The sequence below is a fragment of the Chaetodon auriga genome, chromosome 1 (assembly GCF_051107435.1).
Source record: "Chaetodon auriga isolate fChaAug3 chromosome 1, fChaAug3.hap1, whole genome shotgun sequence".
In the NCBI taxonomy this organism is placed as follows: Eukaryota; Metazoa; Chordata; class Actinopteri; order Chaetodontiformes; family Chaetodontidae; genus Chaetodon; species Chaetodon auriga.
Window position 1 is genome coordinate 24,042,953 of NC_135074.1, and position 14,682 is coordinate 24,057,634.

General features: G+C 40.6%; 1 protein-coding gene across 6 annotated transcripts in view; it reads right to left on the reverse strand.

Moving 5' to 3' along the window:
- The window catches only part of pcdh9 (protocadherin 9), a 197,363-nt gene that overhangs the window by 61,732 nt on the left and 120,949 nt on the right, over positions 1-14,682 (reverse strand). For 3 of the 6 annotated variants that reach the window (XM_076730595.1, XM_076730579.1, XM_076730587.1), the window contains one exon: positions 626-827. The exons of 1 other annotated variant lie outside the window; for it this stretch is intronic. In XM_076730595.1, coding sequence (XP_076586710.1) covers positions 626-827 — 202 coding nt within the window. The remainder of the gene's footprint in view (positions 1-625; positions 828-14,682) is intronic. 2 more of the 6 variants (XM_076730603.1, XM_076730613.1) reach the window with 1 other exon arrangement.

Here is a 14,682-nt window from a genome sequence, read left to right on the forward strand (position 1 = left end):
CAGTTCTAAAATCATTTACACACCACAAAACCACAAAGAAACACGCATGCACACACACACACGCATACACTCACACACACAGAATGAGAATATGTGCTACTAATTAAACTCAGACAAAACCAAGCTCTCTTGTGCACGTGCAGCATCTCCCCTTCGCGGCCCCCCACATAACTCAAGTTCGCAGACAAAATGAAAAAAATCAGACAAAATAAACAAAATTTCAGACAAAGTAAACATTTCTTCACAGCGATGTTTGCTAATGAGGCAGTCAGAGGCGCGTCATCTGCTAGAAAGGTGCTGCAGATGACAGTACTCCCAGCTCTCTCTGCTGAAGCAGCGAGAGCACGTTTCAGTACCCAACAGGTTGTAAAGCTGATATTTTCAGATGTCCAAAAGAAAGAGAAATGTGGAGAAAACACAGATATTCACATAGTTTGTGATAAATGACAGTATGTTCCTTCATGCAAAACAGATTTGGGGTTTAAGATTCAATTAAGCTGCTTCATTTTCGGGGTTTTGCGAAGGCTGGTCATTTTAGACCCTTAGGACAAAGCGAGTGTGTTAAGACTGCACAAGGCTTAAAAAAGAAATGGTAATGTGCCATGAGATATATATTGCAACTCACCAGAGTTGGGATCGGAGTTGCCGTCAGCTTCAGTCCTCTTATCAGGGGAGGCCTGCTCGTAGAAGTCGTCCTGCGCCTGCACCAGAGGGAGAGGTTGTGTGAGGAGGGAGCCACTGCCTACAGGCTCGTGGTCCCCCAGACCGCTGTCACTGCAGCTCTCCTGAGAGCCATCCGGCAGGTGAAACGTGACGCGCCGCTGCGACTAGAACCAAGAGCACAAAACAGAGCCTCTGATGTTAGTGCTCTGCTCTGCCCGCTCAAATTTTTAGCCTTTTCACACTATTATTTTACACTGAGCCGAGCGAGCTCATGCCTGCTGTTTGACACACTGAGTACTGATCGGTACTGCAGCGTCAAACACGTTTGTCTGAACAATGTAAAATATTTTAAAAGTTTACAGATAAGGAAGGCACTGATGAATCGAAGGGTTCATTTTCAGTTTCAGCAGACTGGGAGTGATTGTAGAATAACAGGTCTATTTTGACTTGGGCCGAGTTATTGATGGAGGGGGAGTTAACAATGGTAAATACAGTCACGTTTCACTGCACAATGACAACCAATAACAGCATGCAAATTAAACATCATGCACTGTAACAAAAAATTCAGCAAGGTGGAAAGTGCAAAATTTGTGAGCCTTTCATAAACACATCATGTAATTAACGTCAGGCATAATTAATGAAGGCCATGAAATTTCTAGATATTGGTGGCAGCATATTATCGTGTTTGTGAGGAATGCTGCAGTGACGTTCACGGCCTGATTGTTTAGCTCGTGTTGTCAGTTTGTTTAACAGAAGTCGCCCGCGGGGTCTCCTTCTTCCCACATTTTAAATCCTGTGAGGAGAGGAATTTCTTAACCCACAAGTGTTCCAGGGGCATAATCTATACAGCACACACACACCATCCTTAAAGCCGCCCTGATTGAATTTCCAATTGTTAATTCCAAGTGTCTTTTCCCCTTGCTCTAATGACATTTTCCTCAGGCTTTTTCATAAGTCCAGACACAAGCCTCCAGCTAACCTTTCGTGAGCACAGAGAGGTCCCTGCCACATCCTTGGTGATGACAGAGACGGGTTTTACAGTAATTATTGGCAAAAGCAAAGGTCACGCAATCTGCAGTCTAATGCAAATGACCTCATTATATATTTTAGAACTGCTCCAAACGCATGCAACATTCAATTAACCAAAAAGAGGGAATAAAGAAGGAAAAGAAATGGGGTGGTGAGGGAGGTGGGGGTCGGGGGGGTTTAATGCAGACCTGGGGGACTGTGGGAAAAACAAAAGCTGGCTTTAAATTTAGATGCATGGTGTTTAATTTTCATGAAGGATGGATGGATGGATTTAAGGGAGGATGGATGGATGGATGGATGGATGGATGAATTTAAGGTAGGAAGGATGGATGGATGGATGAATTTAAGGTAGGAAGGATGGATGGATGGATGGATGGATGAATTTAAGGTAGGAAGGAAGGAAGGATGGATGGAAGGAAGGATGGATGGATGGATGGATGGATAGATGGATTTAAGGAAGGAAGGAAGGAAGGATGTTGGATGGATGGATGGATGGATGAATTTAAGTTAGGAAGGAAGTATGGATGGATGGAAGGAAGGATGGATGGATGGATGGATGGATAGATGGATTTAAGGAAGGAAGGAAGGAAGGATGTTGGATGGATGGATGGATGGATGAATTTAAGGTAGGAAGGAAGGATGGATGGATGGAAGGAAGGATGGATGGATGATAGATGGATTTAAGGAAGGAAGGAAGGAAGGAAGGATGGATGGATGGATGGATTTAAGGAAGGATGATAGATGGATGGATGGATAGATGGATTTAAGGAAGGATGGATGGATGGATGGATGGATGAATTTAAGGTAGGAAGGAAGGAAGGAAGGATGATGGATGATGGATGGATGGATGGATGGAAGGAAGGAAGGATGGATGGATAGATGGATTTAAGGAAGGATGGATGGATGGATTTAAGGAAGGATGGATAGATGGATGGATGGATGGATTTAAGGATGGATGGATGGATGGATTTAAGGAAGGAAGGATGGATGGATGGAAGGAATGATGGATGGATGGATAGATGGATTTAAGGAAGGAAGGAAGGATGGATGGATGGATATAAGGAAGGAAGGATGGATGGATGGATGGATGGATGGAGAAAGATAAGAGAATTCTTAATATTCTTCTCAAGACCTGCAAAACCTGTCAGCTATAACAACCTTGCAGCGAGATGTCAACCTTCACATGCCCAGGAGTGTTGCAATGACACTGATAATACTCAGCTGACAAAAGGGAGAATGAATTGAAATGACAAGAAAGAAAGTTTTATGAAATCCAAGGCTGACAGCTACTGTAAAAAAAAATACTTCATTTGTTTGCAAAGGAAAACCTTTATCGGCTTTATTTATGAGAAGGCGTGGTGGGTTTTATTATATATACTTTAAGGCCCTTTTAAAAGTAGTTGTAGAATATTAGAGATAAATACCCAAATCTAATTGACAGTGGCACAACTCTCCCTCTTCTAGACACGGTGTGAAAGTGACCACTTCTGTGACATTTCTTGCCATCATCAGAAATAATGCCACCCAAAATCCAGCATACATTGCCAAAAGTCTAAATCAGGATTTGAACAATGCTCCACACTTGCAGTCTCCGGCGGCAACTGAAAGTGCAGCATCAAGTACAATTAAATGTAAAGGTCTTGTAAAACAGTAGGAATCTGTTTAAATGTCACCGTTAGTAATTATAAAGAGGCAGATGATCAGATGTGGCATTTCGGATGAAGATGATGTAACAGGGGGAAAAAGTCCTCTCTAAAGAGGTTCCCTCCTCTGTTTGTTTGTGTGACAGCTAAAGTATACTGATTAGGCAATGCAGCGCTCTCAGTTTCACATGGTGAGGCATGCTATGTGTGTTCGTGTGTGTGTGTGTGTGTGTGTGTGTGTGTGTGTGTGTATGTGTGCAGTTAAAAAACATTTTATAGAGAAAATGAACCCACTGAAGCAGAAGGGTGAGGCAGGCCTTACAGATTTGACATGTTTGGTGTATCTGCACTTAATTAACTGTGGCTTCATATGTTTTTCTATTTGCCGATGCCAAAGCAGTTGGCCTTAGGCAAGGTAGCCATGTATTTGTTGGCTGCCCTGAAAGTGTCAAGCTGGCAATACTAATACTGGCAGCTTTTCAGCCACTGCTCTCCAGAGTTAAACTCTACATTTTACAACAAAGTCAATGGAGGAGATATTCACAGTGTCTATCTTTTGTTATGAGTGAAACTGTAGGACCGGGAGTAGTCTTCAATGCGTTGGAGCATTTGTAAAGATTTTTTTTCCGAAAAGGTTTGTGATCGAGACTACATGCACATCAGCATGAGGTTGAGACGTTTATGAGAATACTCTGATTAATACATGGAGTGATGAATACAAAATGACGTGCAGTAGACAGTGTGACAGTGGAAAAATGATTGCTCTTGCTTGAAGCCCAGGGAGAAGAACAACAATCTTTAGTCGCAATTAATCACAATATGTGACATGACAAATGTGATATTGTAAAATTAAGTGTGGGCAATAATTGAAGCAATGATAACTTTGCATATGTAATTTCTAGTGGAGTAAAAAACTGACTCATTGCTGATTGGGGTAAATATAAAGGTCCACTTTTAAATTACATGCACTGTGTATATCTGTGGGTGTCGTCTGTTTGCATTTGCGCATGTGTTTATCTGTGGGTTTAAGCATGTTTGAAGATATTTGTATTTCTCTGTTGCTGACAGTCACTTGTAGCAACATTAGCATAAGACCGGCTTAAACTATCCCTGCTGCCAGTTTACAAGATATTATGGCTTATCGCGCCTGCTAACCCTTATTATCCGCTTGTTTTTATAATTTGCCTGACCAAACACACTCACTTTAACAAACACAAAGCAAATAGCAGCACTTTGCTGCTGGAAGGTTTAAATTCCAGCAAGCATGCAAATTATGAAGAAGAGCGTTCGCCCTTGGGTCTTCATAGAAAGGATGCAATATTAAGCAAAATGAAAATAAAATCTGACAGGGGAAAGTAAACGCCAAGTCCTGAAACAATAGTTGCAACTTTATGCAAAACATATTATTGATAGTGAAAGTGGAGCATTTTGGCTTCCCACACATGAACATAGCTCCATGCAGTGTCTCCTCTAAAGTTCAAATGGTGATGTACTGTTTGAGTATTCAAAGAATTTTTTGCACTGTTAGTAGTTAGATTTAGTAGTAGTAAGTATACTAGTATAGATGAATCCAACTTTCATTAGTTATATTGATCTAAAGTTTGCATTTTAATTATTAAGTACTGATTCAAACTCAGATAGACTATTGATTTTTTTTTTTTTTTTTCAACAAAGTCTGCAGTCAGGGAGCAATAATTTAACCAGATGGTGAAAGAAACAGATAAATAAAGCAGTTAGTCACCCATAAAGTGATATATAATGTGTGGGTCATCATTTCATGAAGTATTTTGAAGTGTTTCAGCGCTGTGCTGTGCAACTGTAGCACTTCATGCAACACCTCTGTTGAAAATCACAGTCAGTGGGTGAAATAAGGAAACCACGCAGTAAAGATTCAATCCCATAGAACACAAAAGTGATACAACTTTGGTTTTCTGTGACAGAAAACAAATAGGCATAGGCCTTAAGACTCGAGCGTTCTCTCTGCATCCCTGTCTTTCTCCTCCTGAGTGACCATATGGAGCACAGTGTGCAAGTCAAAAACAACTTCTGTGTTGCATTGTGTTCCAAATGAACACAGGATAACGCTACATTTCTATCAGGCAGACGTTTAATGAGAAGAAGCACACACTGAGCGGACGTGCATGCTCACACACACACACACACAATAATGCAACCTCCTCACCCTCACAAATAATCTTATCTAACAGCAGTCTGACACCTGCGGTGAGAGAACACTTCCCACGAGTCCGTTCTCACAATCAGACCACTGAGGGAGATCAGTCAACCAGGAAAACAAAACTCACAAAAAGATCTCTTTGTCTTTCTCTCCCTGCCCTGCTCTCCCACTCTCTCTCTCTCTCTCTCCTTCCCGCGGAGACCAAAGGTGCTGTGCCATCTGCTGGCCACCTTGGAAAATACATTTTCTACCACTAAAAGACCACAGACGTGATTGTCTTCTTTGTTCCAGTGGTCATGCCGATTGATTTTTTTCCTTTTCTGTCGCTCCCTCTCTGTCTTACACCTTTGCACTGCCGTTGCTGTACTGCAACACAAACAACAAAATAACAAAGCTGAGTCTTATTTGATGGTATTAACCCTGAAATAGAATAATGGATGTCCTTTTTATGTTTTATCATGTTTTTTTAGAGAGTACATTTCGGTGTCATGCTCTATTCCCCACAGTTTTCATCCTCAATCCCGACAAGCTGTAACATTCCATAAAACATCAAATCAAGTGAAACATTAGCAGACGATAAACATTGCCTCCTGTCAACGTAACATGCGGATTTCCTTTGGGATCATCCATAAGATGCATTACAATCTCAGTCAGGCAGGGCTCTATTTTGATGACATAAACGCAGTCAAAAACAAGTTTTTCAAACAGCTTAAAAAAGATGAAAGACGCAAGGATAAAAAGAGTTCCCAAACTTGTTTCTGTAAGCAACACTCAAATAAAAAGTGACAAATAAATCACAATCTCCCCGGTCTTTGATTCTGACTCTAATATTGACGTAGTCTGCTCCTGCTGCCTCTCCAGAGTCTAAGTCTGCTGCCTTCTGCTTTTCATCATTAAATCATAGCTCGGCAGTTCTGAGAAACATCTGCATTCTGCCACATCCACAACGAAGCCCGATCAGTCACTCCCTCGCTGTTTGGTTCGCTACAAACACACACATACACACGCAAAGACGAACACAAAGATACATAAATCTAAGTCATATCTGACCCATTTCCCAAATTGCAAGCTTGGAGAGGTGGACATGTAGCGTCTGTCTGTGTTATGTCTACCAGTAGTGCGCTTTGTGTTAGTCATTTATAAGTAGTGCTTGCTTAGCGTGTGATGATCAGCACAGTCCATCATTCTGACTCTCTCTGGTCTAAATGATCTGATGCAGATTTATGGATGCAGTACACAGCATGTATGTTTATTTATATAAATATCTTTGAACAATTTATTGTCTAGCCTACACAGGAGACACTTTTTCTCATTAAAAAGCAGAAATCCATGTGTAGTCACAAGTGTGTTTGTCACCAGACTCACACTCAAGTCATCTTTCACAGATGACGGGGTGACAGGTGCTGACAAAATCCCTCTAGTTGATGCCCTCAAAGTCCAATTTGTTTTCTTCTCGTCTGTCTACACCTCCCTAATTAACGCCATTTCATCCTACTTCCATACATTAGCACCCCTCCCCACTCTTTTTTTGCTTGTTAAATAGATATTTGTTTTTTAGCCTAATTTGCGGTAGTCACGCTAGAGATATCACATTTAAATGACAGAGGATGTGAAACCACACAGCACTCGCTAAAATATCCCCAAACTCCCATTTCTTTGTTAAAACCTGTTCAACTGGCATAAAATGTAAACAAACAGTTTTTTTTTTTTTCTTAGAAAATCAAGAATCAAAATGCCTATTATTTAATCTGTATTCATTGATTTTTGGCCACATGGGGGCAGCAAAACAGGATTTAGAAACAACAATGTTTATAAACAACATTGATTAATGGGATTAATACGATGACTGTGATAGTAGACACAGGTGGAAGTTAGTTAACTCTTCAGTCTAATTTTAGCTCTGTTTTGGTCTCAACCAGGGAAATAGCCTCTAAATGCTCTACTAGGTTCAACATCTATTCCGTGTTAGGTAGCTTACAGTGGGTTTATCAGAGCTTTGCACAGAAAACAGCTGCCTGCAGCAGCTACAAAGGTGAGGCTGATGAGAGTGCTGAGACTGGACCAAAGAAGTAAAGTTGCGAGCAGTAAAACCAAAACAACGAGCTGAAAGATGCTAAAATCCTCTGCAGATCTGAGGGGACAGTTACATGAAAGTGTGTCGTAGACCCACTGATCCATTAGAGGATAGCTTGTCAGTGCTACATTTTGCCTCGGCTAGGCGTGAAAAGTGCACACATGTATGACGGTGTAGTATCAGCAGAGGGTGATGATGATGAAGAGGAGGATAAACGTAGAGTAAAAAGCGATAAAGTTGGCTGAGGGTTGGAGGTAGGGGTACAGTGGTGGATCACACACAGGACTTTCACACTGGTCACCTGGGTTTGATTCCCATGTGAAAGCAATGGTCAGTGCCAATTGTTGTAAAGGAGCAGACCGAGTCACTTCAATCCAAACCATGATCTTTTTCTAAAACTAACCAAGTAATTTTAGTGCCTGGTTGATTTGTTGACATCTGCAGTTCCTGGTGGCAGCAGCGAGTCAAGGAGTTCCATTTGAAATGACACTTGTATAGATCACCAGGGGGCAGCAAATTTTCAAGAGCAGCTGCTCTGTTAAAACAAAAAAAAAAAAAAAAAAGGAAAGGAAAGAAAAAGACAAAAGAGGAACTTGTGTATCTATTTACAGCACACCCAACCAAACTGTGGGTGTCTCAGATGATTCATCTTGACATGTTGCTTTAACAAAGAAGAATAGAGAACACAGTCAACAACATCATCCAGCATGCTGAACTTATGATTAAATGTTTCCTTTGGCTATTAATGAATACCAGCCATTCATAGTATCGAAAATTGGTTTGATCTTAAGGATGATAACTTTAAAGTTCTGTTACATAATTGTAAACCATTGTGGACTGCACACAAGGTTGCTGAAATCCTTGGACACGTTAAGAGTGTATGAGGCTTCACTCCTTCAATATATAGCCTCTAGTCAGACTAAAGCCACCATGTGTAGAATCGGACCTTGGTACAATGAGATGAATGGGCTGAAACCAATACGCACTGCACAGATTTTAGTCTTTGGCAAGGGTTATTTAATTCTTCAGCAACCAAAACTTTCTTCTAGCAAACAGATGCTGGAATGGAGTTAAACTCTGTAATCAGAAAAGTCATAAACACAGAGGCTTTAATCTATTGTAGCATAGGCAAACACAACAAATAGACTCTTTACTTTAGAAGCTACAAAGCTTCAGGAACAAACCTTCTGGGATTATCTTTGTCGAGCTCTCTAAGTATCTGAAGTCAGGCTTAAACTGCAGCTAACAGGCGGCGGCGGTTGAGCTAACTGAGTCTGACACCACAGGCTGCCTACAGCTGGACACATGAAATGCATACATTGTTTAAGCATGCGTAAAGTTCAGCAAATCTTTCCAGCTTCCTATGGCCGGTTTACTGCGGATCCGTGGCGAGAATATGGTTTTAGAGTTCACATTTTCATCTATGAAAACAGGCCCAAAAATCACTAAACAGAATTTACCTGGACAGACTTCTTCAGAGGGGTGAAATTTCATTTATAATTGATGTCATCTTAACAACCACCTGGGGCTACATCTGGACATCTTGGGCCAATCTACTCTTTTTTCCTCTCCACCTTGCAGTGACCTCTTTCTATTTCTGATGGATTTCACCACCCTCTACTTCTGCATCCCCCTCGCCGTCTTCATCCTCACTTTGGTGTGCTTTTAAATAACCTGACTTGGCTGAGTGAGAACTGCGAGACAGGAGTAGTTCAACCAGCTTCACTCTGTGCCTTAAGCAGAGCTGAAGAAACCTGTGCAACTGCCACAGAGCATTAGCTACAAAGTTAACCACTACTGACTCACTCATCGGTTCTACCCTCCGCCGACATCCACAGCCATAAAATGAGAGACACAGCAATTCTTCTCTATGTGTGTCTCCTGCATCAGGATGAAGGATTTGACACTCAGAGACAGTTAACTACAGAGCAGAGCAGGCTAGGCCCTGAGCACTGAATGGGGAAGCTTGATGTGTTTATGAGTTACAGTCCATGTGATCTTGGTGCTGCACTGAGCTGCCGACAGTGTACACTGAAGTCACTGTTCTGTGGCACTGTGGAGGACGGAAGCTTTTTGTTTACAAACTACCAATGCTTATGAGACATACCTTTGTGTCACTGCACCAATAAAACAACTTAGAAATATTAAAAGGCAATCAAATTAAATACAATACAGTCATGTTCAAAGCTACACATTTGTTTGTGTTCAGGCGAAGCCAAAGCATAATCGCAGTACACTCAATGATTCATAATAACCTACAACCCTATTAGCTGTCATGAAATCCTATTTGTGATTCCATTACACCAAACAGGTACAGAAGCGTACATTTGTTTAGTTGGATCTCTGTTTATCCTGTGGAAATAATGGCTATTTACACAGCCATGATTATCCAGCTTTGAGAGATCAAATGTAAATCGATGCAGCAGGGAGGTCTGGTTGACTTTGGCAACTGGTGGTCTAATTTTCTAGATTTTTTTTTTTTTTCCTGTGGCATTCTCAAAAAAATGAGGATTGTGAGATTGTTTGTGTTGGTTACCAGAACAGCAAACAAACAGATCTGGATCATCTGACTTGGTTTATTTTTGTTCATCTTATTAATGGTAACAGCTGAAGTAGAGCTCAGTGTATTCTAACCTTTGCACAGATCCAGCTCAGCATGGCCTGTCAACAGTGTGGTTATGTGTAATTTGGAACAGTTCTGGCTGTTTTTTGATGAGCATTTTTCATTTTTCTTCAAAATTGGCACTCAGATATTATTACATACCTACATATTAACCAATCAACTTCCTTAGCTGCTCAAAGAAAAACATTGCTTCTTCTTTTTCGCCTCGTAACACTTTCTGTTCTGTCAACAATAAATCGGATTTTATTTCTTTGTCTATTAACGGAAACACGGTATTATGAGGGTGTTAATCTAATAAACTTAGGTTGGAAATATGCAACTAATCCACACCTTAAACTCATGAGCTTCTACATTACCGCAATCTCTCATTTAAAAGCTGAATCCAACTGACTGGAAAATTAGTGAAGTGCTACAAAGTGCTAAAACCTAATGACATGGACAACAACTGATTAGACTGATATGGCAGCTTACAGAGATTCTGTATGCATAGTCGCTGCATTTAAAGACATTGAAACAATGACAGGCAATGTACAGCAGTATCTCCCACTTCTGTAACAAGCATTTTTAAGTTATGGCTAGAAAAAAAAGAGCATTTCAGATTGAATTTGTATATCTACTTGTGTTAAATCACCTGACAAGGCAACTAATATAACCACCCCCAAAAAGCAGCAGATGTTTATGCCACTTGATAATAGAAGGAAGTGCTAATGGAAGTGATGTTTGATACTGAAGCACCGTGGCAAGGTGTTGACAGTGCCATCAAATATCACTATCGACGCCCTGCACTCGCAGTATGTGCCAGTCGTCACAGTGTTATATGCACATGCAAACCAGGCGTACTTGTGCCCACGTACACTAAGATGCAAAACATCTACTGAAGAGGCTTTTCTATGTAAATATTAGAATTAGTCTTATCATTATTTTTATCATATTTTGGGAAATAAGAAAATGGTCTGGGGTTTAATTTGGAACAGTTTCATATTAGATTGATAAAATGTGCCCAGGTGAAGGATAAGGTATTACCAAAGAAATAAACACATGAAGGGTTGATGAAACAGATATCTCCGGTTTATTTTCTCTAAATTCTTTTTTCTTTATTGTGTGCTCCAGGAAATATCGACCAAACTGATGATGGGTTATTTTGTTAAAATATCGTTTTGGGTTTTTTGTTTGTGTGCTTATACTCCCCCCCCGCCCCCCAAATTCTGCTTTTTTATTATGCACTCCAGGGAATATCAATTAAAGTGTTGGGATGTTCGGTTAAAGGCATTTTTTACTGATTAATGGGTATACTTCATATGATAAGTCATATTAATCCTTAGCCAATTCTGTATGGCACATAGCCCTTTTCTACCAATGCATCAAGTACTGTGGACAACCGAAGCTGCTTCATACTAATCCTCATCGTATCACATCACTTTAGATTTGTAAAACATCAGGTATGCACACCTGCTGTTTTGCCATTTCACCCATCAGGAAATTAGAAACTAACTTTTTCCAAGAGGACAGTCACAGTGAGGGAAATACAATTAAGCTCAAGCCTTAATAATTAATTTTATGGTCAATGATCTTACCAACAATTATTTCTGATGCAACTAATCATCTGGAAAATAAGAATCACCCGGACCTTTTTCCATTTGTTTTGTTGCCAAGCAGCCAGCAATTTCCCTCCAATAGTTTCTAGTGAAAGCAAGGCGCCAGCATAATGCATAGTGGTGGAAAGTGTGTCGCAGTGCATAATTTGTTTTTGTTTGTATGTGATCGCCTGCCCGTTTGTATTTTGGGAGACTGTGACAGAAAAGGAACTCTCTCTCTCTCTCTCTCTCTCTCTCTCTCTCTCTCTTTTTGTGTGTGTGTGTGTGTGTGTGTGTGTGTGTTTCACTGATGGAAAGCCATTCAGCCAAAATGTAGACCAAAGCAGCATTATACGTATATACAGTAGCAGTGAGGCAATTTTCAGCATTGCTGAATTTCTAGAGATGATGTCTTTTGTTTTACCTTTATTGTGAACATGCCGCAGGATGGAGACTGGATTTGCCCATGATCAACAGAGGAAGAACAAACAAGAGTACATCAGAGACACAGAGATGTAAAAGGAATGAATATTAATGGGCCAAAAGACATTTTCCACCATGTGTGGGTCCATACATTATCTGTTTTGTGAGGTGCATAAAGGATAATGCTGATCCTGATGGCTCCCATCAAGATCCTTTGTTAGACCTTTGTTTAGGTTTAAAGGATGGAATGAATACCCGAAGCAATGAAGACCAATATTATACAACATGCATGAAGATAATTAAAATGATTTTCTCTGTAATTGATTTTCAAATGGTGGTGAGATAACTGATCTTCAATTTGTAGGCCGGAAAGGCTGTTCTGAGGTTATGTCACACAGGAGTTAATACGAGTGTGCTCATTTCTAGCAATTTCCTCCAAAGCATGACAAAATTAAACATATTAGTCTCTGACCATTTTTTTTTTTTTTTTTTTTTAACTATGTATTTGAAAACAGTGACAGAGACAGCCCTGACATGCTGGTGTAAGGATCCTCTGTTTGCCTTTGTATCATGTGTTTGAAATAACATGATGTGTAAGTTACACAATACGAAAAGTATCATGCTGGGTCTGGATAAATGGTGTAGTAGGTGGAAATAGGCAGCACTCATGGACAGTGTAGTATGGTTTTGTCACCACTTATCCCATTTATATATAAAAACATGGAATGCCAAGTATGGTGACCCAGTCATGGCAACACAAACTGCTGCCTTGCACAAAGGCTGAAAGTATCTGTTATCCCCTACAATGACAATTCAAACACATTAGTCTCCCATGAGCATCACCTGACCCACAGTCAAAGCTTTGATGACTACCCTAAAATTGTTGCACAAACACAGGGACTGTTCTTGGATAATCGGTTTATCTATGTCCAGATCAGAAATGAAGCAGGCTAAAGCTAAGCTCAAACAGTAGTCTTTCATCAGTTGTCTCGGTTTTCCATGTAATGTAAGGTCAGATGAGACCAATGGTTGCCATCACCGAACACTTGGCCATGTCCGGAACTCCTGCCAGTTACCTGAACCAGTAAACTGATTCCTCTCACTGAGCAGTAACTCCAAAGCAAGATCCACTTGGGGTTGCTGAAAATAGGCAAAACAATTAAAATGACACTCATGGTATCCTTTTAGCACTGACAGCGTATTCTCTGTAAATACCCTTTGTGCTCCATCTTTGCAGTGGTGTCAAACCAAGGCCTGTTGGTTTGACATCACTGGTTCGGTCCCTAAGCTGCTATGTTGTTTCGTGCTTTGACAGTTGGCTTTAATTATGTAAGCATGTTCCACACAGCTAAGTTCTCCACTGAACAACTATAAGGCTTTCTCAAGATCTCCTGTAGAGAATCACATATTGTCAGTTCAGTTGAAGCCTCCCCACCATTTCTGGCCTTGCTGCACAGGAGGGTCCCCTTAAATAATGTACAGTTTGAGAAATGTTGACTTCTTATGTTCCAGTCAAAATGTGGACAACTCTTAACACTTTGAAAGAACATTGCCCTCAGTGCAGGCATTACCCAGTATCGGTCGTGACTGTGTGAAATGGGAAAAACATGCGCTGCATCCAAACTATCAGCATCAAACTCACTTTGTCCACCCTGTTCATGTTCCATCTTTTCATTTTCTTCTTTTTCTTTGGTCACCTTTCTCTTTCTCCATGCACTTCTTTTGTGACCCCCTCAGCCACAGCTTCTGTAGTCTAAGTACTCACACCAAAAGCCTGAGGCAAGATGCCCTGATTTCCCACAGCGGGAGAAAGGCTTGCCTGTGACGACCATGCCTTTTATACTGGTGGTCAGGTTGTGCAGGTAGATTGATGTACTCAACCGCTGATCTTCTCCAGCCACAATCTCCATTGTCATACTAATCTGTATACCCTTTTCTTCAGTTAGAAATCACTCTTGATTAATTTCAACAAGCAACACATATACCAATTTGTCACATACTGTACTGTTCTTCAGCAAAATGAGGGGCATGTTTCCATTTTAATTTTTGGATGTAAGTGTGGAGGCTCGCTTGGTCTTTGATGGGTGAAGTCAGGTCTGATAGATGCGTACAGTCGTACAGTAAGTGTGACACAAGCCAGCAGGGACAAAGGGGGAAAGTAATATGCAGTGTCAGTGAAGCTTTGTAAATGAGGATGACAGATCATCTGTGTGCAGCCGTGCTCCATCTCTGTAGCCATCAACTCAGCAACCTGCAGGCCGTTTTTGCCTGTGTGTTTTTTTAATTTTCTATATAAAAGTTTTGATAGAATTCACTATTAGTAGTGGGAAAACTTTCAAGCTTTGTAATGATCACTAAATATAATGAACACAGACAAAGATGTATGCTACTTTACAGTATTATTTCACCCAGTATTATTTGGAATTGAAGCTGAATAGCATAACATGCTGTATTTCTATCTGAGAGTGTCACATACT